The following is a 25532-nucleotide window of genomic DNA, read 5'->3' on the forward strand; positions in this document are numbered from 1 at the left end:
AATATAATATTAAAATAATATATAAAAGAAAATAAAAGAAAATAAGACATTTAAAAAAATTCAAATCTCACCCTTATTTATTTTGACAATTCACCAATTTATATATCACTTTCAAAATCCACGAAATGCCAATATTTATACGCAATTTGGCAAGCAAGAGGTGGAATACATGGGCATAAGGGTGGACAGCTTTCAAGGTAAAGGTTACATGCGGCCAAGTCCCTACACTTGAGCAAACCTCTTTGCAGCCCATGTTTGCGTGCTAGCCCAACCCAGACATTGTTTTTAGGCTGTTTTGAGTATTCTAGCTTGCAATTTTTGTTTGGAGTTTGAATATTCTTTTTTGGATTAAATGACATAGTGAGAATTAAGTATACTATTTTTAGGACAATAAGAGTTAGGAAGAATTTCATGAGCTAGGGACTGAGTCACAAGTTTGTGAGTAACAAATGCATTCAAAATAACTTGGCAGGCTTTAAGGTCACTAAGGTTGTCTCGTTCTGGCGGTTGGAGTTAGAGGTGTAATTGGGTTGGGTTGGATTGGGAGACATTCTCAACCCAACCTATACTTTATGGTTATTTGGATTGGCAACCCAAATTAAGTTTTCAACCCAACCCATAAAATATGGATTGGGCTGGGTTAGGTTGTCAGATTGTCAAAACTCATATGCTGAAGAGTCGGACGAAGAAGATGACTGTCAAATGGTCGTCAGAAACTGAAGAGACAGATGGCTGAGAAGACTAAAGAGGGAGATGAATGACGAGGAGAGGGAGGATACTGAGATCTGACAGACGACGAACTGAGATCTAACAATCGGTGCGAAAGAGGGTGGAGATGACGAAGAGTCAGAAGAAGACTACATATGAGATTTCAGACGACGAATAGGGGTCATAGGGGTCAAAAGAAGACTGAAGATGAGATTTTGGATGACAAAGAGGAGACTGAGATCTGACAAGATGCGGCACAAGGGAGGACGATTGAGAATGGAGAAGAGAGGAATGAAAGAGAGGGAGGAGATGTGAGAAGAGACTGGCATCTAAATAGATACAATAGGAGAGACGATGGCTGAGAATGGATAAGAGAGGAATATGATGAAAGTCATGCTAAAATATTAGGAGTTCAATTCTTATGACGGAGTAACTAGCATGACATCTTGAAGCATATGAGAAGGCTGAACTTTGTTCGTAATGAAATTTATACTTGATATCAAGTAGGGTACCTAGCTATATAAGTATTCTTGATAGATTCACCTTTGTGAATGTGGAAGTGAGGGATGCTTTCTATGGAATTCTAGGCAAATTCCTAGAGCGTTCACTAAACTGGGATATACGTGCAAGGTCATAAAGCATGAGCTATTTTAGAACTTCACTTGAATAATGTTGTGTGCACAATAGTGTTAGAAGTAAAGTTCAAAACTACGAGTTACTTTACAATCCACTAAACTATTGTCATTACATAAAGGTTCAAGTCATTAGACACCTTTACTTAGGCACAATATTATCTACTTGATGAAAATGTTTTAAAAAAATTATAGTGTGGGACTGATAGTAAATAAATTTCAAGTGGGAGATTGTTAAATGAAAAATTCACTTGAAAATTTTGAGAAAGAAAATATTTATTATTATTTTATTCAAAACTTGTATTCGACATTGCTTTAAGCAATTTGGAAGTCTTCTTTATAAACTCATACATTCACTCATGGGCTTCGGCCTTAAGAGCACCCAAGTTTTAGAAGGAGCGAGGAGATAGAAAGATGTAGACATGCTTATATCTCCAAGCTCACATATTGCCATATGTCGGACGTGGCGAGGAGAGGAGAAATAGAGTAATAATATATAATTTTTGCTAAACTGTTTTCTTATTATAAATGTTTTTGGTAAATTAAGCACTTTTCAAAATCGAAAACGTTTTCAAATTAAATGATATTTATCAATTGATTTTATTTTATGTTTATGACTGTTGGTTGCCTCCACACTTACTATATATATCAGTCTCATTCTTCTCTTCACAATATATATATATATACAAAAGAACGATTTCTCTCCCAAAAACTCTCTTCCAATATTCTGAGCATTTGAGTGTCTATTTAAGTGTTGTGAATTTCAATTAGTTACGTTACAAAACTAATTGAAGAACGATGTTGTTTTATCTTGGGGACAATGGAGCGATCAAATTGTTTGCACAATGTTGTGTATCGGGAGTTCCTCTCCCTACATACTTTTTACGATTTGTGTTTCGATGTATATTTATGTGTCGAAAAAGCATTTTTCGACGTCTTTCATATGTCTCCTGACGATTTTGTGCGTTGGGAGAGCCCCATTTCTTGTAGTGCCTATTTTTAACTATGGACCATCATGGAGAGTATATTGTTATGCCTTAAAGGAGGAGAGTTAGCTATCCATCGATTGTTCCATTTTTGGATGAAGGGGTAAATACTGCCCGTGACTATGGAGGACTGTGTTTGAAAAACTATGCAAATATTTCAAGTTTCATGTTGTGATTATTTACTTATAAATATATTCAAGCTTCGGTTTTATACTTAAACATTTACGAAAACATGTTCTATAAAACTGTTGCTCACTAAATCTTTTGCCTTACCCTTTCAAAATGTTTTTCCACTTTTCAGGTACAAATTGTGGATCTGTGTGTGCTGAACATACGACTGCCAGATCGATTTAGTTTTCATTAAACAAGGATATAGTTTTGTTTCAAAATAGTTATGTGATTGTTCAAATACTTATTTATTCATTATTGTTCTTTATCCTTGTTACATTTTATAAAAGATTTCAAGCGGGTCACACTACGGTTTTAAGTATTTCAAGTTAAAAGACTTTCGTTGTTGATTGTTTCACGATTCCATGTGATTTGTCAGTTGAGGTTGTTCAAGAGGTGAACAACTTTGATTTACATCATGACACACCTCGAGACAAGCAAGCAGGTGTCTGGGGCGGGGTGTGACAGAGATGATGGTGCTCCCCTTGTCCATCATCAACTTCAACTTCTAGTCCATCCTGACGTCCAGCAGAGGGATGCACGACATGAAGAGGATGAGGGTGCTCGACGTGAGTGCTTGCAGGGGCATGTTGGACATGATAAAGAGCCTACATGTAGGCCTTTCTCGTAATCTTCCATTGTTGAAATTTCAAGACTCTGATCTAGGTAAGCACACTCGTTATCCGTAGGATCAATCTTATGCATGCAGGCTTGAAATTAGAACATCATTAGTTGTCAATTAAGACCCTAAACTCTAAAATACTATATTCAATGTATAGGAAGAAAATGAATTGCATAACATACCATTTGCGACCAGAAGACCTGTGACTTAATCACCTTCAAATGATGTGTGGTATCACTAGGGGTGTAAACAGGTTGGGAGACATTCTCAACCTAACCTATATTTACTGATTGGTTGGGTTGACAACCCAAACAACCCAAATTAATTTTTTCACCCAACCCAACCTTGGGTTGGGTTATCGAGTTGTGTTATTTTTTTCATTCCCAATCTAACGATCATTTAGCTTTCTAAACAATCGTTTACCCTCTTATACGGTCATTTAGCTTTCTACCTTCAAACAATCATTTGCTTGCATGATCGATAAATTTTCATACGATCATTTAACTTCCTACACGATCGTTTAACAAAATACTCATAACTTTACTTTTAATAAATAAATAATGTGTGTATATATATATTAATTTGAGTTGGGTTGGGTTGGATTGAACCAAAATTTTCAAGCCCCAACTCAACTCGAAAAGACCAAATTTTTTAACCCAACCCATATTCTAAACTAATCGGTAAAATATTTACACTTTGTAAAACAATTATGAAAATGAAAAAAGCCCATAGGCCCACAATGAGAAATACAAAAACTGTCTCAATCAACACGCGATTAATCTATCACTCACACGCGAGTAATATTCTTCTAAATGATCGTGTACTATAGTCTAAATAAATGATCTACTAACGTTTAGGTCATGATACACGATCGTGTAATTCTTTTTTAAGAATGGAGAAAAAGACTTCAAATTTAGACAATTATGTTAACCACATTAAACGATCGTGTTGATCATGAAAAACGATCGTGTTCATTATGGTAAACGATTGTTTTGTCCAATGTAAATGGTCGTTAAAAATTTCAAATCTAACGATCGTGTCGACTATGTTAAACGATTTTATAACTATGATAAATGATCGTTTAGATTATGTCAATACCATCATGCAGTTTATTTTAAATGATGGAAAAAATGCTTCAAAATAAACGATTGCGTTGACTATGATGAACGATCAAGTTGACAATGGTAAATAATCGTTTAGATCATGTCAAAATGATACTTTAATTGTCTTGATATTCTCGAGCATGAGAAAGATGAAGTAACTTCAAAGAATATTGTCGAAAATGGTGAAAATGAAACAATAGATTTAAACAGAAGAATAAATTGTTTAAAAATATAAAAAAAAAAACAAATTGAAGGAGGAGATGAAGAAATCTAGAGGAGAAGATGAATAAATTGGAAAGAAGAAAAAGAAAAAGAAGTAACGAATACACAAGGACAAATTTGGAAATTATTTTGTTTTTTTGTTACACATATTGTAAATATTTTTGAATTTTGTATATTTAGGTAAATTAACCATATAAATAATAGACATGTTTACTTATTTGAAAATAATAAAATATTTATTTAAAAAGTTAATTTTAATTTTTGAACTTTTTCCTAACTTTTTTAGAAAATTAATCAAAATTGAAATTTATGTAAAATTAATATTTTGATATATCCATCAACATCAATATTTTAAACCTTGACTATGACATAAAATTTATAAAGTTCCAAAATGAAAAATTCTTTTTGAAACATACTAAAGAATAATTAGTCAAAAAACAAAAAATGTCCATCAATAGATCTCTCAAAATAGCACTCTATGTTAATAGTTAAATTCACTCTTTATTTGACAATTAACTATATGTTAATTACAAAAATAATGATAGAAATTGGTTGAGTTCGTTATCTATTATCGTGCTAGTAGTCCAATAAAATTAAGATTATGGTTTGAAGTCCGTTTTTAGTTTGATTGATTATGAAAAAATCTCAATAGTTGAAAGTGGATTTTTTAAACAAGATTTCAAGAATTTCATCCAAAACTATAATTTGAACCATGTTTAAAAGTTGAAGCGACGAAGATACAATAAGAAGTCTGAAGTGCAAGGAATTAAAAAAAGTGAGAGATCGGATCACACTTCGAATACTCCATTTATGTCAATAGTATGAGAAGTACGGTGAATAATATAGAATGTGGTAGCAAAGTCAAAGCGGAGGCGGAATCAAGGAGTCAGTGTTGTTCAAAGTTTAGTTCTAGTTCGTATCGGACTTCGAGTTCGTCTCCTCCTCTTCATACTGACAAACCAATTCCGTATTAAATTACCTAACTCTCTTCGTCAACCTCGAATTTTCCTCACTACTTCATTTTGATCTCTCTCTCAATTCCTCCAACCAGACCTTTTTCTTCCCTTCTTCTCGCCGATCCCCGTTTCATGGGTTCTATCTCGCACGCGATTCTTCCCAAACTCGCTTTCCATTACCAACTTCCTCACTCTTCCTCTAACCACACCGGTTTCAACGCCGATAAGTTTTTTACTATCAGTTCGAGGAAGCATTCTGGAAGAATCTTCTCATCTCTTGATGTTAAGGATGGCCGCAAGAACACCGCCATTGATTTTAATGATCCTGATTGGAAATTGAAGTACCAGGCGGATTTCGAAAAACGCTTCAATCTCCCTCACATTACTGATGTTTTTGTTGATGCTGTTCCTATTCCTTCTACTTTTTGCCTCAAGATGAGGTATTGCCTTTTCCCCCTTTTCCCCTTTTCTTTCTGGTTACTTGATTCGCTGTGGATATTTACTATGTGTATTTATGGGTTGGAAATTTGGAACTGCAGGACACCGGTTTCGGACGTCTTTGCTGGAGGGTATCCGTCGGATGAAGAGTGGCATGGATACATAAATAATAATGATCGCGTACTTCTCAAGGTATATTCGCTGTCACTGTTATGGTTAAAACCTTTTGGTAGTTGATTTGGTCAGTCATCATTTACTATAACAGCGTATTGAAGGATTTTCCTTAATTTGTTAAACCACTCCCCTTTTCTTTACACTTTACTTTCAGCCCTGTTCCTCCTGATTATTCTTATGTTATGGATAATAACGATGCTTAAGCTGTTGAATGGTCGTTTATTCTAAACACTCCTTGACATGTAAACTCGAATATTAGTTTGCCATATGAGATTCTTGACTTTGTTCTTTAGGCCTGTTTTTACTTTCTAATTTAGGTAACATGAAAATTTATTGCCAAAAGTATGATGAGATGCAGTTGTGTAATTCTTTTTGAGAATTTTAGTTAATTTACTCTCAAGTTTGGTTTTATTGTCCACTGCCCAGGTCATTAATTACTCATCACCTACGTCCGCTGGTGCGGAGTGCATTGACCCCAATTGTACTTGGGTAGAACAATGGTAAAACCTCTTCAATTTATGGCTATTAGGAATCCTGCATTGGTAGAGTTAAGCTGAAAGTTTTAATACTGACTTTTTCCAGAACTGTTGAAGTGATTTTTAATTTTCTAGAACCTTATAGGATAATAAATGCTTTAAGTTAAGTATGATAGAAAACAGAGGGTGAACTAAAACTGTGGCCAAGAAGGGGCATGTGTTGGTAGTAAAAAAAAGGGAAAAAAGGAAAAAAAGGAGGAAAAGAAAAGAAAAGAGTGGTTAGATACTATGCGCTGTTTAGTCTGTTAAGGGGATTGAAGGGCTACATATTTGGAAACGAATTTGTTGCACATGTTATTTCTTCAAATTAACTCATGCATTTAGATCCTTAATTATGTGACATCCATACGTAAATTAACAACGCTTACTTATAGGGTTCATCGTGCTGGGCCTCGAGAGAAAATATACTTCAAACCAGAAGAAGTGAAAGCAGCAATTGTGACTTGTGGTGGTCTCTGTCCTGGTCTAAATGATGTTATCAGACAGGTTGAGCTTTCATTTTTTCTTATCATTTTTCCTTTTTACTGATTTTAGTGATGTTATAAGACAGGGTATTTTCATTTATATCACTGTTTTACTTTCATCTTTAATTGCATAATTTTCCTGTTTTTGTTCAAATAATGAAATTAAGTAGGTATCATTATATATTTTAGCTTGTATTGGGAGAGGTTTTCAAACATTTCTTCTTAGTTCTTAAAGAAAAAGCGTTCTTGTACAGATTGTAATCACACTTGAAATTTATGGTGTAAAGAAGATAGTTGGGATTCCCTTTGGATATCGTGGATTTTCTGACAAAGAACTGACCGAGATGCCTGTAAGTGGCTTTTCTGCATTCATATAATTATATTTTCTGTAGAACCATGTCTTATAACAGTATTGCTTCTCACATAGCGATATGGTTGAAAACGTTTCCTAAGTTGTAGTTGTTTAATTGACTTTGTCGTGGTGTTCATTCCTAGCTGTCCAGGAAGGTGGTTCAGAACATTCATCTTTCTGGTGGAAGTTTGTTAGGAGTTTCCCGGGGAGGTCCTAGCATTGACGAAATTGTTGACAGCATGCAGGTCTCAGACAGATTCTCTTAGTTTGATAACATATACTTTTTTATTGGGAGTAAAATATTTCAAAATGAGTGAGGCATGTCTTGACTATGATGCAGGAAAGAGGAATTGATATGCTTTTTGTTTTGGGTGGAAATGGAACACATGCTGGGGCTAATGCAATACACAATGAGGTAGTATTCTCTAACCTGACATTTTCATAATTAGTTGCTTCTGCCGTGCAGTGTGCGGATTTATGAATAAATGAATGCTATTATTGTGCTGATATTTTTTTTTTCATAATTTATTTCAAATTGTAAAATTTGATTATATTATGCTAAATAATATAACGATAAACTTAAACTGAGTTTACCACTGAAGTTATAGTATACTCTAATGACATACCACTATGCTTTGTCCACATCTTAAGTTCACCTCACAAGCGTGTGGTATATTGGAATCTATCACCCTTCAAGGACATGAATCCAATAGGCATTGTTTAGTTATTACTGAAACAATTCCAATCATACTTGAATTTAATAAGAATCACTCTCAATCTTTCTTCGGCCTTCAGTCCACTTTTATAAAGTTTGGTTTTGCAATCAGCAAGAGTTTGATGTCTTCTATCATTATTACTCGGTCTTTGGTTATCATTACAATCTCTGCTTGTGCTTCTTATTAGAAAAAGAAAGAAAAAAACCATTTCTGACTGTTGAATATTCTATGTTTTTTTGTATAGTGTCGAAAAAGACGGTTAAAGGTGGCTGTGGTTGGTGTTCCAAAAACTATAGACAATGACATCTTATTGATGGATAAAACTTTTGGTTTTGATACTGCTGTTGAAGAAGCACAAAGAGCAATAAACTCTGCCTACATTGAGGTAACGTTCATTGATTTCAGTTGTTGTATCATTACTGGTGAATTCATGTGCATGTTGATCTTCCTTGAAATCTCTCTCCTTAGCAGTATAGTGTTACTTTTCTTCCTCGTTCTGGAAGTTGTCATATGACGACCAATTATATGATGTTAATAACTAAGTAAATAATTCGGTGTAGGCACATAGTGCTTATCATGGAGTTGGCATTGTAAAATTGATGGGTCGCAGCAGTGGATTTATAGCAATGCATGCAGCACTTGCTAGTGGGCAGATTGATGTGTGCTTGATTCCCGAGGTATTCATCGAAATATAAATTTGACATCTAGTTTCTATTTTCTTGATGCCATACTGATATCACCATATGGTTCTTAGGTGCCTTTCCAATTACATGGGCCCCATGGTGTTCTACGCCATATAAAATATCTGATAGATACAAAGGGGTCTGCTGTGGTCTGTGTGGCTGAGGGAGGAGGACAGGTAAGTTGGTATCCTTATTTTTATCTTTCATAGATCAAAACTTCATGATCTGCATAAACGTATATGAATTTTATAATTTTTTTTATACTCTAATTAGCATATATGATTGGGGTTAAATACACATGCTCTGCTTTGATTGCAGAATTTGCTGCAAAAGACAAATGCTACCGATGCATCTGGGAACATTGTACTGAGTGATATTGGCGTATACATTCAACAAGAGGTTTTTAATTTACTTCCATGTAGATTAATGATCGTGCTAACTGATATTTGAGAGAATTTTAGATGCTCTTTTTACATTCATTGGAATACTTGGAAGCAGTATGTCGTTTTGTTTCTTTAAATTTTATGGTTTAAAGCTGAACTATGTGGTTATTCAAAATGATGAGGAAAGCCAGAACTTTGTTTTTGTTTGTTGTGCCTTGGAATTGATCTGGATTATTCTGCTGGTGTATTAACATATTGTACCATTTTCCCCGCTTCTTCTTGCAGATGAAGAAATACTTCAAGGAGCTTAGTGTTCCAGTTGATGTGAAATATATTGATCCGACATATATGATACGTGCTTGTCGTGCAAATGCATCTGATGGGATTTTGTGTACTGTATTGGGGCAGAATGCAGTGAGTCCTTTTTCTCTCCCTGTGTATGACTTTAATAACTGCTATGTTTTCGCATAAATTGTGGTTGCAGCATTGAAATTTCCCCTTTTCTGGAAACAGATAGGAAAAAGCAATGAAAAAAAGAGATTTATTCGGAAAGAACTTGAGAACGAATCCATGAAAGATAATGACATGCATTATTCTGTGCTCTAGTAACTTTTTGTTATACATTAGTAGTTATGGTATAGTTTCTCAAGTCTTCCTAGTTTCATGGCGGGCTGGTTTTTGCTCGTTTTCGTTTTTGGTTTATTTGATTAGAAATGAGAAGAAACTTTCAAATGAATTTAGAAAGGTCGTGGAAGGTGTGGGCCATCTTAATGGCAGCCTTGTTCGCATTTTGAAACCTCAATTGTTATTAGATTACCACTTGTAATTCTTTTTCTTGTGTTTACCATTTTTGGTCCATCTGACTGTCTGGTGGACTACTTTTGAACTTCCATTTCCATTTTTGTCTCTCCATATCATCTATAGTTTATCTATATTCAGTTTCAGGAGTTTCTTCCACTAATTCTTCCTTGGACATTGATTGCAGGTCCACGGCGCATTTGCAGGATACAGCGGTATCACAGTAGGAATCTGCAACACACATTACGTATATCTTCCGATTCCGGAAGTGATTTCGTATCCCAGATTATTGGACCCAAATAGCCGAATGTGGCACCGATGTCTAACTTCAACAGGTCAACCTGATTTTATCTAATCATCTTCCTTTAATTTATGCAAGAGAAACGAGGGAGCAGGGAGGTAGCTTCAGTTTCTTTGTTTTTGTTAAGTTAGGGCAGCGGGTTTAGTAGAATAAATAATGGCGAGAGGAAAATGTTAAGTGTATAGCATTAGTACTTGAAAAGATTCATTTATAATAAAGAGAACATGGAGGGTAAAGAAACCAAGTTCTTAGCCTTGTTGCATAATATTTATTCATTGTATCTCATAAAGAGAAACATTGGTTATGTTTTTATTCTTGCAGAAATGCACATTACAAAGAGGACTGATTTGATATATTTATTTAATACAAAAACATTCTCTGGTCAACAAAATCTTTATCTTTTATGTTCACACCACACATTTTCTCGACTGACAAAGTTGTCGAAAAATGTACTAATCTGCATTGGGAAAGACATTTTCGACGAATATTGGATCATCGGGGAGATGTGATCAGAAAAACCACGTAGGGAGAGGAACTCTCGACGTCGTATCTCGCGGTGTCGGGAATGAATCCCATGCTTGATGGGCAATTTTCATCGTCGGGTGATATCTTTCAACATAGTATAAATTTGTCAAACCAAATGATATATATTAAAGAACCAAATTGGAATTTAACACATGAAAAAGACATCATCCCCAAATTGGAATTTAGCACGAAGTTCATTCGAGGTTATGTCATGTAAGCTCTAAGTGAGTGACTTAGTAGGCGACTAGACTAGGAACATGCAATAAAAAATGTTTTTCCCATCTATGTGTTGCTAACTTTCTACAATTTGCATGTAGTACGAGATTTTCTTCTTGCTTGCCTAAGTGTAAGCGAAACAAGAGATTTTTGGGGTAAGTTAGGGTCGAACACATAAAATTTCTATCAAGCTTTAGTTATAAAGTTTACTCTTCATTCAGGCAGTATGCAATATCTATACAGTGCAAAGTAAAAGTATGATTGTGTATCAAATCTATTATTCACACTAGAGATTCTATAAAAGGTGACATGGAATGGTGGGAATATGGAGAGTGAACTAACTTGTATTATAGAAATGTGAAGAAAGGTCTCCACGTTGTAGGCAATTAAGCCATGCGATAGATATTACTTAACCACTTCCAATTGAAACATACATTTTTCAATGCCTAAACACCACATTTGCTCGCCTCTCGGGATACAAATAATAAAGATAAATTAAGCGATAGCTATCTAGATTTCATTACTTGTAAGAGTCACATTAGCTCTCTTTTAAGGGTGACGACCTCCTTGCGCCAAGTTACTACTTGTTCTCCCTTTGGGAAACAAATGATGGAGGTTTAATTACTAGGATGAAGTTCGTTTCCAATTCTCCTTGTGCGCGTTTAGTCATGTTGCTACTTACCAATTCGAGCAGCTGGCTACAAATGTTGGCCACACGACGAAGTAAAGCTCAACTAAACACAATGAGAAGCATAAGTAAATATCTCTTATCAAGAGCTTATCACAAACGTAACAACTTATAACACTTCAATGATAAACAATAAATAACGATAGATTGACTAGGAATAAAAATGCAATGATGAATAGTGAGCACTAATTTTCATTTAACATTTCAATGATTTTTTTTACCACAAGAGTAGCTTCAAAACACTTAAAGTCAAAGGTATGCAAGTATTGTGTAAACAAAGAGCAATGTACAAAGTGTTTTATTTTTCTTTTTAAATTTAACTTCATATCTATTAACAAAAAATAGTATATAAATTGGTATCAAAATAAGTGATTTTGATGTACTATAGTTCACATTTTTTGTTTACATTACATTACACAAAAAAATTGTGTTAGCTTATGTGAACAAATCTAAATACAGAAATAGAAAAAAACACAAAATATATGTAAATGTGGTCGATTCTTTATTTCAAGCTCCCTCCCTTTTCCTGTCCTTCCATATATGAATTTTTTTTTGCTAATTCTAACTCCCAAAATTCACTTATTGTATTTGTTTTAACTTTTTCATGGTTTTTTTTTCAATAATTTAGGGTGGAGATTTAAATTCGAAACTCTTATCAAAATATCCCATTTTCTTATTGGTTATGGTCAAGTTGATTTCCAAAAACCTTATAAATTAAATAAAGAAAACTTAGGATATATTTGAAAAACATTAATTTGCCAAAGTCCAAAATAATCGTATCAAGCTTTAAATCAAAACACTAACCAAGTAATAGGGGAAGCCTACGAGAGCAATCTAGAATGAGACGACGCTATATATATGGTTATCGTCGTTTCCTCAACCCTCAACCCTCAACCCTCAACCCTACCCTCCAATGTTATAAGAAACACTCATTTCACCCTCATCGCCTTCGCCCATTTCATTTTTAATTTCAACCACTGTTTCGCCCATTCCCCTCTCCCGCCATGGCCATCGACCTCTCTGCTTCCCCACCCCTTTTCTCTACTCTTCTCACCGGAAACCCCTACCTTCGCCCCAGGCCCGCTCTTCCTCTCAGAATTGCCATATCCTCCGCCTTTACCACCTCCCTCCACTCTCGTATGTTCTCCATTCATTACGTATGATTCTCTGTGTTTCTTATGTTCTTGATCACTTTATGGGTTTTTTTTGTTTTTTTTTGTTTTTTCATTCTTCTTTACTTCTTATATGACGATGAATTCATTAGCGATTTCCTTTCTTCTTAATTATTATTTCCTAGGACATCGTCATTTTGCTGTTTCATTGCCTAGAGCTGCAGCCTCTGATGAATCTAATGGATCTAGTTCATTCTTTACTGAACAACGCGATAGTGTGACAGTCTTGGAAGATTCTCCTTCTGCTTCTTCACTCACTCTGGAAGATTCTCCTCCTGAGGAGATCCCTTCCGACGTACTTGCGGCAACGGAAGTACCTAAACAAGAACCGGTTGAAGATGTGCCTGTGATAACTCTGGACGATTCTTCTTCTGCTGGGAAGGTTGAAATGGTGACGTCTGAAGAACCTAAAGAACAACCACTTGAGGGTGCGCAAGAACAGGCATTTGAATTTTTGAATGATCTTAAAGTAAGAACCTTCATTGAATCTGATTTGCGATTTTTTGCAAGTTAAGTTTGTTAAATCCGAAAGTATGACATAATATTTTTTTCAAGAAAAGACTGATTTACATCAAAGTAACTTGATTTTTGCTTCTGTTGGTTATTTGTTTATTCATTTAGCCAGATTGTGCAGTGTTCAATGCCATCCTTGGTGTCTTTGACAATTTTTTTAATCATAATTGTTGAGTAATTGGAAATATCTTCTATTTAAACTTTTTCTGGGGCATTTCCCTCTTTTTTTAATAAATAAAAATATTTGGGTTTTGTTTTTTTCTTCCCATTTGTTTTCCTCATTTTTTCTTCCTTGGATCACATTTTTAAAGTTAGTTGCAGTGATGATATCATGAAACTTGATAGTATATACCAATGCTACATGAAACGTCGACAACTATGTCGGCCTGAGCGGTTAATCGAGCAACCTAACTCCTCTATTTGATTTTTAATTGTTGTATTTTTGTTCTATTTAAAAAAAATGTTTTTTTGTTTCTTTCTGCTTTGCATCCATTGTGTGTTAAACGTGCTGATGTTTTCTGATCGATTTAAGCGGCACCTACCTCTAAGGAACAAGTTTTTCACAAAATATATTGTTGTCCATTCTGTCTTTGTTCATAGGAAACTTTTTCAGCTTGGTTTTGGGATTTAAAACTGGGAATTTTGGTGTTGTCAACCCCCTTTCAAGTGTGGCGTTGAATGTGAAAGATAATTTCGAAAGGGATATCACATCCCCTTACATAGCTTTGTCAACTTGGAAAAACCCCATTTTCATATAACTGAAGTTGTAATTGTACATTTTTCATTTTGGGATTGCAATAGCTTCACCCTGTGAATGCTTTGATGATTACTTGTGCTTGCAGCTTGAGTCTGTTGATACATACAGTCTTGCCTTGTATGGTGCTGGTGCTTTCTTTGGAATTTGGTTGGTTTCCGCCATTGTTGGTGCTGTTGATTCCATCCCATTGGTAAAGTTTGCATAGAATTGCATAAATAAGTTTTAGTTTTTTGAGATGTGAATTTATAACCATGGATTCTTGTAAATATAGGTACCAAAGTTATTGGAAGTTGTGGGGCTTGGTTACAGTGTGTGGTTCACTGCTCGCTACTTGTTATTCAAGGTAATTGCTTGAAGTGGCTTGGTTTGATGAAAACCTACCCTTTTCTGATTTTCTCCAAATATGTGATAATTGAGAGAATTCCTTTTGTGGGACGTTACAGGAAAGTAGAGATGAATTGGCTGCCAGGATTGACGAGTTAAAGGAGCAGGTTCTTGGTTCAGATTGACAACGGTTCGGTTGGATATATTTTTCTGTCATACCTAGGTAGTTAGTTATGTTTGGGTAGATAAAAGATAGCTGGATGTGCTGATAAACAATATATATGATATAGATGATGATTACATTGTCTCTGATGCAAATAAGCAAATACTTGATTCGCTTATAGAGAAATGTTTTTCTAATATTGAGTTTGGGTGAATTAAGGCCCATTTTTCAGGAAGAGTTTGGTAAGATGGTCGATAGCTATGAGAGAAATGCATCCATTCCACTCTTCTAAAAACAGAGTCAAGTATGAAACCCTTTGGATTTTGGAAGGTAGGTTTTTAGGTTAGTTTAATAATATATTTTGTTCTTTATATACATACACGTTTTGAGCTTATATTTTGAGTAAGGGTGTATTCAAAATTAATGCCAAATTTTGATAGTTAATTTGGGCTCGTTGAATTAGAAACGCAGTTTATTGAGCAAAATTGCTTCAAAATGATGAAAACTATCCCATTTTAAGCTCTTGTTTAAATGATGTATTAGGATATATTTGTTCCTGGGTAGGGTTAAGGTTCTACCAACCACTCACCTCCCATCCAACTCCTCCACTCTCACCTAAAATCGCCTTAGACATGGAATCATACAGCTTCTCTCAGCTACCTTCCTTCACTCTCTTTTGTCTCTCTTTTCCATATAACTTAGAATCTACTCTTTTTCATTTCTTTCAAATCTATCATACCATTATGATCAGTTTTTTTAAAATATATTATTAACAAACTAAATTCTTTTTAACTTATTTGTTTTCAGAATTTGACCTCAAAAATTTGGGAGAAAACAAACATTAATTTTAATATCTAATAACAATATATTATTAAAAATGAAACCATTACCAATTCAAGCCTTAGTTTCAATTCAAAAGGAGGTCATGCATTTCAATTACCACACTTTGCCATCACAAATAAATAATAGCATCGATTAAAAATTGACCAGTAATTAATATTTCTTTTCTTGATGCAATGGTGTTTCTTCCTCTTTTTCCTTTTTTTCTTTTCTTGATGCCAAACGTCCAGATGGTCCAGATATTTTTTGAACATTATGTATATTTTCTATCAACTTTTTTTTTTTTAATTCATATATTTTATTTATTTATACAAACATGGATTTTTGAATGAAATAATCTCAAGCAAATACTCAATTCCTTTGATCGCATGGTCCTATTTTGTCGCCCTGTAGTCTGTAATGTAGAACCACTCGTGTTAAATCTAAGAGCATAACACTTGAGGAATTGTACACTTGAGGAATTGTAGCACACAAATGGAAACAAAAAACAACCTTAGGCTAGATCGTTGGTGTGTACACTCGGCCTATTTCCTCTTGATCTATCAAACAAACCAAAGCCTCGTACTAAACATAAGATAATACGGAAAAGATAATACTAAAAGAATATTTCACAGTTTTTCCAAAAATTTTCAGATTCAACAACCTATGTTCAAGCACTCGTAGCATCCTTAATACTTGACCTAAATTAATGTACTTTATATCAAAATCTATATTTTGAAACCCTCTACGATTTACTATTTGAACGAATGAAAAATAGATTTCCAGAAATTGATCCAAACACCTACTTTCAGTCATTTTTGGCTCATGATATCAAATATCACTTTTATTAAATCACCAATTCACCCAAAACCTGACATTCCTAGACCATCTGCTCTTATACTATGTTTGATAGTATGAAGTTCAATCTCAAAACCAACTGGCAGTGAGAGGAGTAGCTCATCTATCTAATATGAAGTGTGAGTCTTCTTAGTTTTTTTTCAATGTGGAACTCTCAACATTTCCAGCATGCCTCCTTAAGATGATGCCTCTTTGGGTTCACCTATCTTGGACCGAATACCCTTTGAGTTTAATGGGCCTGGATACCATATTAAATCGTCAATTCACCCAAAACTTTAAGCTGGTGTTTGAAGGAAAATTTAATTATATATCATTAACACTTCTAAATCAATTTGTACAATACGAAATACTAAAAAAAAAAAAAGAGACTTCATGAATTAGCACACAAATATGTGATCTGATTTCCTTTTCGAAAATCATAAATTTAAAATCAGAAATTTGCTCAAGATTCCTTCACAAAACTTGTTATAAATTAAATAAAATTTCAAATAAAATAAACCTCATCTTTTATAATTTCTTCCAAGTTGTTCAAGCCGACTAAGAAGCCGGAGATTATCTGTGAACACTAACTTCTGCCATGGCTGTCTCTTCCTTCAAGTTTTTCTTCATCTCTTTCACCTTAATTCACAGCCATTTCCCTTCTTCTTCCTCATGTTATAACTCAGCTCCCTCTAAATTTTTGGTAAAAATGGATAAAAAAGGGCTTAAGCAATGGAAAAGTATTTTAGAGAAAACAAATTGCACCAAAAGCTTTTATTCTCTCTTATCTCTCTCTTCCTCTTTCTTACTTCTCTTTTAACAAAATTTTTCCTTTTTTTTTTCTTTTTTATTCCTATACATACATACATACGTACACAGACATATATATAATTCCACTTTCTTTTTCTTTTTCTTTTTCTTATATCTTTTTAAAAGAACTTGAACCAAAAGGGTTGTCAATTTTCTTCAATAACTTAAATTCAACTTTCTATAACAATGACAACAAATAATCCAAGAAAATTATGGAGTTTACAACATAAGAGCTCTCGAACAACTTGAGCCAACTGGAAAAACACCAAAAACAAGTTGAACTGACCCATAACAAGTTGAGTTGGCCTAGGAGCCAACCATTGGGATTGAACCAGCCCAAAAGCCAACTATTCAACCATCAGGTACAGGTCAACCGAGCAGATGGGTCGGATTGCAGAGTGGACGGGTGCACAAATTAGGCTTCACACACAGAACGGTGTCAAACATGAAACGTGAAGCGGGTCGAACACAAACGAATCGAGCGTTCTGGTTTGGAAGGACGTGTCGTGCATTACGAAAGAGCCACATGGCGGAGTGCTGGGGCGAGAGACAATAGGGGCACGATCATGTTCCAGATCGAGTGAGGAACGAGTTTTCAGGCCTGAGAGCCAAAAACAGGTCTGTCTTGTAATTTTCCTTAAAATTTCAGCTTTTCTCTCTCCCGATTGATGCAATTTCAGCATAATTTGGACTCTAATAACTCAAAAATTACAGACCCTAAGAAAATCATTATAACCACAAAACCCGAGCCAATTACAATAATTACGAACCATAAGCTTAATTTAGTTTCCCAAGACCATAATTTATCCATTTAATTCAACCATAATTTATCAAATAAATTGAAAGACCCACCATATAAAATTGTGTAAACTTAGCATGATGGAACACAAGACATGCACAATGGACAAACAAGATCAATTTTACTCCAACTGCAACTAAACAATTTAGTAATTAACATGCATAAATTACCCTAATTAAAGAAAATTAAGGTTAATAGAGAACATACCTTCGTACCTTCCCATTCCTCGTAATCTTCTCATGAACTCGAATCGAGGACCAATGCTAGTGTTGATTCGCTATTCTTTGGACTTAAAACCGAGTTGTGGGACACGACAAGTGAATGAATGAAAGAGAGAAAAATGGAAAATGGACTAGGGTTGGAAGATCTTAGGTAAGATTTTTTTTCACTCTTTGTTCTAACTTCAAAAATTAAAATTTGGTAAAAGTTTCTTACAATTTTGAAAACAAGCCTTTAAACATGCGAAAGACATGCAACTATTGCTTGTAAAGATTAAGCTATGTTAAACACCTTATTTTTCATTAACAATCAATGGAATTCAGTAGGCTCGTATTTACATCTCATGTAGCTACTTATCCCACTAAATGTTAGTGGGGTTACCCAACAAAATGTTTGATATTCTCACTAAGTTTAATCAAAGAGCAATAATGATCATTTAACCATTCAAGTCAAAGTCAAAACTCAACATTTTAACTGTCTACCATTTTTTTGTATTAACTAATTCCGACCTCCCAAGCATGAATCCACATTCACTTTTTAGAAATTCAAATCACATTTGAATTTAAACTCTGTCAAAGTTTGACTTTTCAAAGTCAAAAGTCAACAATTTGACTTTTTACAACTTTGACAATTTTCATCGCTATTGAGCTTTCGAATATGAATCAATTTTCATATTTTTAGTATTTAAATTACATTTAAACATAAAACTCTATCCAAACTGATAACTGACGACTACATCACATATATTGATCGATTTCTCTCTTTTTACCTAATTCAAACAATTCAAATTATTTCAAAATATTGTTCTAAGTTAATTCCATATGAGTTAAGAGGGGAACCTAATGAACCTATAGATCAAGGGTTCCGACAATCAAAGATTAACTAGCTAAACTCTTTTAGACCAAACTAATCAAACATTTGTTAAAGTCTCGTAGTTGCACTCCTCTCACTATAGATATATTTGTGTTCATTTAATATAATCATGATCAATAAGTTATTCCTTTACAAATAATTCATAACCTTGACTGTGTCAAAATATCGTTCAACTCCCGAGACTATATATTGCTCCTATAGTCTCATTGATCCATTATTGAATAATTAGTTTAAGGTCCAATCTATAAACCAAATTATCCATCTCGCGCCAATGAGAAAGTGAGGTCCCTTGTTCAAGACCTGGATTCAATTCTTAAGTGAACAACCTATCTACCAACTCTAAAGCGGATGGGAGTGAATTTTGTCTTGCATCCTATGCCCATAGCCATTCACCCATTCTTACCCCTAAAATTAGAGGCTTATTGATAACTTGTAGAAATAGAAGTTATTGTTACCTTTTATATAAAGTAATGAAGCCTTATCGCATAAGAACAAAATAAAACATAGAAAAAAAGTTGAGAATTTGATTAACTTGTATACCACATATTACAAAAGAACTTTATCATTTTCTTTTTATTACAGGATATTAAGTAAAATATAGAGCTTAGTGATAAAACATCACGTAGGGAGACACATTTAACCAACAAGAAGACAAGGAAACAAGCTAGGCAATACGATGTACTAGCAGACAAATTTTGTTGGCACGAATGTCAAAAAAATGACAAAAGAACATCTGCACAACAATGATACAACTTTAATCAAAAGCATTAATTAAGCATGGAATGTCCTATCATCATCACTCTCCACCTTTAAGTAGAAGACTACTTCAAAACAAAGTATGCAAATTTTGGATCGTAAGGCAAGCTTACTATATTTCATTCTTTCTATCTTGAGTTTTAGGTAAGAGCTTAGAACAAAAAGAGAAAGTTTTTCCCATAAAAGCTTAGAACAAAAAGAGAAAGTTTTTCCCATAAAAGCTTAGAACAAAAAAGAGAGTTTTTCCCACAACAAACACGCACAAATCAAAATAAATGAGTATGAAAAATCATACTATAATGCTCGACACATTTCTCTATATATCATTTTATAATTATGTTGTATTAATTTATAAAATATACCCCATGATCAAAAGGCTTAAAGTTATATTTATGATATTAGTACATTTCTTCTACTTCTACCTCTCCCATCTCTCTTCCAAAATTCTTTCAATATTCATTTTCAATCCATTTAATTAGTTTATGAGCAATGCAATGTGTTATTAATATTAGAGAATCTAAATGTATTTCTCGTAAGTTTTGTTTAGCTAAATACAAATGTAAAAAAAATTGTTTATTTGAGAGAAGGACAATCGCCTAACAAGTGAAAGCACGTATTTAACTAAACAAACGACGAAGAAATTGTAGCCTATATATATTTCTCCCTTTTGTACTTTTTGAATCACTAGAATATAATAAGAGAAATTTCTACTCTGTGGTTTATTCTCACTGTACTTGAGTTTTGCACGTATACCTTCTCTTACCTTTGTTTGGATAACTTTCACAAAGTTGAACAAATCACTAGCCAATTATAAAACTAACGTTGAACAACAAGATTAATTTTGAACTTTTTTTTAAAGTTATTATGAACTTTTTTTTTTATGTAATCATTTCCATGTCACACTATATCTAGTCAGGGAATTTATTCTCAACTCCAAATTTAATGTTCCAACTTAACTAAATTCAAACTAAAAGATAAATAATTAATTTATGATCAAAAGATTATAAGCATTACGCAAGTTAAAACATGCACCAATCAGGCAACGAAACCCAAATCCCATCATTTTTTTTTCTCCAACGGGATGTCCCACTGCTTCAAAGAAAAATCAGAAAGATGGAATTTCATTGGCAGAGTTACCTTTTTCTTCTCTTTTTTGTTTTAAAGAGAAGAATGATTCTTACTTGGTAAATCAACTAATCTTCCAGAATACACCATGAGGCCACTGATTCAATCGTCAGTATGATGCATACTAACTTTAATACTGAAAATAGAGAGTCAACTAGATAAGAAAGTAAAAAAGAGCAAGTTAAGAAAATGGTTTTAATAAACTACTCATTGTTAAATTTGATTTATCCCATCGTGACTTTTGCCCGTAGTAAAAAGTTCTGCAAGCCTTCTTTTGTTTAGTCATAATTCCATAGATATTCTTTTCAATCTCCTAATTTGTATTTCTTTTGGAGGTTGATTTCAACCTTTTGATAGAAATCTATTAAACAAAAACATAAACACCTGTAAAACAAACAAACATAACAAAAACAAATAAATAAATAAAATAAAACCTCGATTCAATAAATACCACAAGTCATTCTCTTTTTTATATCCGTGTGTTTGGACCAGCTTGCAGGTCCTGAACCAATCTCATAATTTAGGTGTCAAGGAAACTCACAGGAAATCAATTTATAGGTTGATGACCCCATGGATTAAACTTGTGACCTCCTGGTCATTTATTGAGACTATGTCTCTTTTTTATCACTAAACGACGGTTATAATACACAATTCACTCTCGCGCAAGAAGCAAAAGCTTCAGAAGAAGAATTTTGAACTTAATACAAAAAGAAAACAAGAAAACCTGCAAATGGAGATATTAATGATTGCTTGAACCAGTAACTCTCGTCCACTCCAAGCATTAATAATCACAGATTTCCTCCTCTATTTGCCATAGATTTGAGCACAATCAGTATAGCGAAAAAATGCGGCAATAATAAACACTGAATTTAAATAGGCTAACCAAAAACATCATTTTTCAAAGAAAAAAAAACATAATCAAGATGGCAACAATTACTGCAAAAATTAGAGAGCAACAAAAAGAATCAGAAATCTAAAACAAAAATCTACATTACCTGTCTTGTTTAGTCAAACTGAGATTTTTGCTGAAAGTAGTTGGAAGTGTTGAGCTTGAATGATATCAAGTTGTGCATCCGTGGAAATTCTGTTTTTATTTGGCAATGAGACTTCCTGTGAAGCAGTGATTGAGATGCTAGCAGAACCAAGTTTCAATTTCTTAAACTTTTGTCCAAATTGTGCTATAATACCATAAACAACGTTGTAAGAATAAGAAATATATCTATAGTAATGACTTTTATTCAAATATCCCAAAATATCCCAAAATAATAGTGTCTATGTGTATACACTGTATACATGCACTACATACTTAAAAAGCATAAACATAACCCTTGAATAAATGCACCTTGGCATTAATACTTAATCATCTGATGATTGCTCCCAGTAAATTTGACCCATCAACCATTGCACCTTCCACTGCTACAAAATTAATTAGATATCCTACCAAATTTTTAGATACTGAGTGGGTTTTATTTTTTTATTCAGGTATTAATAGAAGAAGTTATAGAATAGATTTAGTTTCAGATAAAAGTAAAAAAAGATGAGTAAGAACAAAGTATACCATATTACAATTCAACCTGTTTTACATACCGTCTCTAAGATTCATACATTTTTTTGTCATGAATTTTAGCTCCACATCGTAAAGGAATTTTTACATTACTGTCACCAAAAAAACATGCCAATGAACTTATTTGTTGTAATTGATTCTTCAGAATCTGAATGGCCTCGTTAGTATTGCATCTCGGGTTTTCTATCAACTCTACCCAATCAAATCATACGGGATGGATCCGATTTCAGCTCCAGCTCGTAAGATGAGATTATAAACTAGAATTAAAATATCATCTGTAGCAACTTATAGTAGAAAGTTCTTGAACAAATTCAAATCACCAATCTAATACTATATTGCATCTAACTTGAAATAGAAGATATAGATTCTCTCCCAGTGAAAGAATCATTGGGGCAAAATGGTGTCTTCTGTGAAGGTATGTGCTAGGCCCCCGATATCCATCACGTATAGTAGGAAAAAGAAAGGGAAGGACAGAATTACACGTGGAGCTGGGGGAGAAGGCAAAGGGCACAACCATCCATCTGTGGGGTCCACTAGTTAGTTAGAATAAATAGAAGAAGGAGAGAGAAAGAGCATCGAAGATCATTTCTGAAAGGGTGGAGGCTGTTCTTCCTTGAGTAGGAAGAAAGCAAGGAGTCCAGGTTCTATTGTTCTTGGTCTTCATTGTTCATTGTTGATTGTTGCTTTAGTGTTATTAGAATTTCCTGTTCTTAGTTTTATTTCACGCCAATTGTTAAACATTGTGTTCTGGAGCTTTCTGTTGTATTTTGAACTCTATATTGTGACTGTTGGAAGTTTTATTGATTACTGTTGAAGAAAGTGAACATATATATATAAAGGTACAGCTGAAGTATCTTTACAAATTGGTATCAGAGCCATTACCTGGGTACCTGGGCTACCTTGAAATCGACCAAGCATGGCCAGGAAAGTGGAGGAGAGGATCGACGCTGTGGAACAAGAACTTCAACAACTGCCAATCATGGAAGAAAACCTATCATTGATATCCAACAGTATTCAAGAGATCTCAGATCGACAAACAACAGCAGCAGCAACAATTGTTTATGAAATATATTGAGGGTATTGTACGGGAAGATATCTCCGCAAGGAAGAAAACAGAAAGCGCGGTAAGCCAAGCCAAGGGTGAGGAATCGACCATCTCGGGAACGTCCAATGGATAAAAAAAACTCAGGGACAGAAGAGGAAAAATCGACTGATTGAGTAAATTTAAGTTGAGATGCCGGTATTCAATGGGACTGATCCTGATTCTTGGCTATTCCGAGCAGATCGGTACTTTAAGATTCATGAGTTAACCTATACAGGGAAGATGACAGTGGCAGTGATAAGTTTCAATAGACCTGCGTTGGATTGGTATTGGTTGAATGATAAGTTGGAATGATTCAAAAGTTGGGAAGATCTGAAACAAAGATTATTGATCCAATTTTGAAAAATTAGCGATGGGTCATTGGTAGGAAGGTTTCTAGCGATCAAACAGGAGACAACCGTGGAAGAATATTGGAACCGGTTTGATAAGTATTTAGCACCGGTGACTTTCTTCAGACTATAGTCCTTGAAGAAACTTTCATGAATGGGTTGAGCCCATGGTTAAAATCAGAAGTGGATGCGTTAGAGCCTAAAGGTCTAGCCCAAATGATGAAGTTGGCCGAAAAAATTGAAAACAGAGAGATGGTGAAGAGAATGCGGAATGAGTAGCGCATGGCGGGAATTCTCAGTTCAAAGGGAATTATGAAAAAGCCTCCACCCATATCCCTATACCTCCAAAACCGAATGACGACAGTTGGCCCATGAGAGCGATCATCCTAAAGGGAATCACACCGGAGGAAAAAAAGAAAGACGACCCTACCAAGAGACTATCCGACGCATAATTCCAGTCACGACGAGAGAAGGGATTGTGTTTCAAATGCAACGAGAAGTATTATGTCGGTCATCGGTGCAAGGTTAAAGAACAAAAGGAATTACGAATGCTGGAGGTAAGAGAAAATGGTGAAGAGTTAGAAATTATTGAAGAAGAGTTCTTGGATACTGAAACAGAGGAGAAGGCAGTCGAAATAGAAAAAGTGGAGAGCCTAAATATTGAATTGTGCATCAACTCTGTGGTGGGATTAACAAACCCGGGAACAATGACAGTAAAAGGGAAGATCAAAGGAACTGAAGTGATAGTGCTCATAGATTGTGGGACAACCCACAACTTCATCGCAAAGAACTTAGTAACATCCCTCAAGTTATCATTGAAAGAAATGTCTAATTATGGGGTGATCTTAAGGTCAGGAGTGGCTGTGAAGGGAAAGGGGATTTGTGGTCAAGTCAATGTATCGGTAGGAGAATGGACCACTGAAGACAGTTTTTTTACCCTTGGAGTTGGGAGGGGTGGATGTGATATTGGATATGCAATGGCTGCACACTTTAAGCGTGGACTGAATTCGACTTGAAGAAGCTGTTGATGTCATTTCATCACGAAGGGAAGAGGGTAGTAATAAGAGGGGATCCTAGCCTTACCAAAACAAGTGTAAGTTCGAAATCTATGATGAAGACATGGAATACCGAGGATCAAGGATACTTAGTGGAATGTCGGGCTATGGAAGGGAAGTTGACTGCGGAAGAGTTGAATACAGCAGACGATATGATAATTGTTGACACCATAATTCCACCTTTGTTGAATAAGTTTCATGATGTTTCTGAGTGGCCCAAAACACTACCTTCGAAGAGAGACATAGAGCACCACATCTACCTTAAATAAGGAGTAAACCCAGTGAATGTCAAGCCCTACTGCTACGCTCATCACCAAAAGGAAGAGATGGAAAAGCTGGTTGATGAGATGTTAAGGACTGGAATTATAAGGCCAAGTACTAGCCCTTACTCCAGCCCAATTCTGTTAGTGAAAAAGAAGGATTGCAGCTGGAGGTTCTGCGTGGATTATTGTGCCTTAAACAATGTGACAGTCCCTGATAAATTTCCAATTCTAGTGGTGGATGAATTATTGGATGAGCTGAACGAGACCAATATGTTTTCAAAGATAGATCTCAAAGCTGGGTATCACTAGATTCAAATGTATCAAGGAGATGTGGAGAAGACGGCCTTTCGCACTCATGAGGGACACTATGAGTTCCTAGGC

General features: G+C 34.6%; 2 protein-coding genes, 1 long non-coding RNA gene and 1 other non-coding gene across 4 annotated transcripts; 3 read left to right on the forward strand and 1 right to left on the reverse strand.

The window, feature by feature from the left end:
- The first annotated feature begins 5278 nt into the window (after positions 1–5278).
- Positions 5279–10628, forward strand: LOC101219465 (ATP-dependent 6-phosphofructokinase 5, chloroplastic). Its single transcript, XM_004137137.3, has 13 exons — positions 5279–5837; positions 5937–6027; positions 6436–6509; positions 6920–7031; positions 7264–7359; positions 7505–7606; positions 7702–7776; positions 8322–8462; positions 8638–8754; positions 8832–8936; positions 9079–9159; positions 9429–9557; positions 10129–10628. Exons 1-13 carry the CDS (start codon positions 5530–5532, stop codon positions 10294–10296), a joined length of 1599 nt encoding a protein of 532 aa, XP_004137185.1. The 5' UTR covers positions 5279–5529; the 3' UTR covers positions 10297–10628.
- Positions 10629–12537: 1909 nt separating this feature from the next.
- Positions 12538–14975, forward strand: LOC101219229 (protein CURVATURE THYLAKOID 1B, chloroplastic). Its single transcript, XM_011655056.2, has 5 exons — positions 12538–12808; positions 12969–13312; positions 14199–14303; positions 14385–14456; positions 14557–14975. The coding sequence occupies exons 1-5, from the start codon at positions 12676–12678 to the stop codon at positions 14620–14622; spliced, it is 720 nt and encodes a 239-aa protein (XP_011653358.1). The 5' UTR covers positions 12538–12675; the 3' UTR covers positions 14623–14975.
- On the forward strand, positions 13672–13762 carry LOC116403587. Its single transcript, XR_004216392.1, has one exon. It is a non-coding gene; the product is annotated as a small nucleolar RNA snoR128 (small nucleolar RNA).
- Positions 14976–17157: 2182 nt separating the features above from the next.
- On the reverse strand, positions 17158–19010 carry LOC116403295. Its single transcript, XR_004215975.1, has 2 exons — positions 18073–19010; positions 17158–17667 (listed from the first exon to the last, which is right to left on the reverse strand). It is a non-coding gene; the product is annotated as an uncharacterized LOC116403295 (long non-coding RNA).
- Positions 19011–25532: the final 6522 nt, after the last annotated feature.

The sequence above is a fragment of the Cucumis sativus genome, chromosome 4 (genome assembly GCF_000004075.3).
Source record: "Cucumis sativus cultivar 9930 chromosome 4, Cucumber_9930_V3, whole genome shotgun sequence".
Lineage (NCBI taxonomy): Eukaryota > Viridiplantae > Streptophyta > Magnoliopsida > Cucurbitales > Cucurbitaceae > Cucumis > Cucumis sativus.

Coding starts and splice junctions, on each gene's coding strand:
- LOC101219465 (XM_004137137.3), top strand. CDS start 5,530: ATGGGTTCTATCTCGCACGCGATTCTTCCCAAACTCGCTTTCCATTAC. Junction 5,838..5,936: donor ACTTTTTGCCTCAAGATGAG/GTATTGCCTTTT, acceptor TTGGAACTGCAG/GACACCGGTTTCGGACGTCT. Junction 6,510..6,919: donor TGTACTTGGGTAGAACAATG/GTAAAACCTCTT, acceptor GCTTACTTATAG/GGTTCATCGTGCTGGGCCTC.
- LOC101219229 (XM_011655056.2), top strand. CDS start 12,676: ATGGCCATCGACCTCTCTGCTTCCCCACCCCTTTTCTCTACTCTTCTC. Junction 13,313..14,198: donor AATTTTTGAATGATCTTAAA/GTAAGAACCTTC, acceptor TTGTGCTTGCAG/CTTGAGTCTGTTGATACATA. Junction 14,304..14,384: donor CTGTTGATTCCATCCCATTG/GTAAAGTTTGCA, acceptor TTGTAAATATAG/GTACCAAAGTTATTGGAAGT.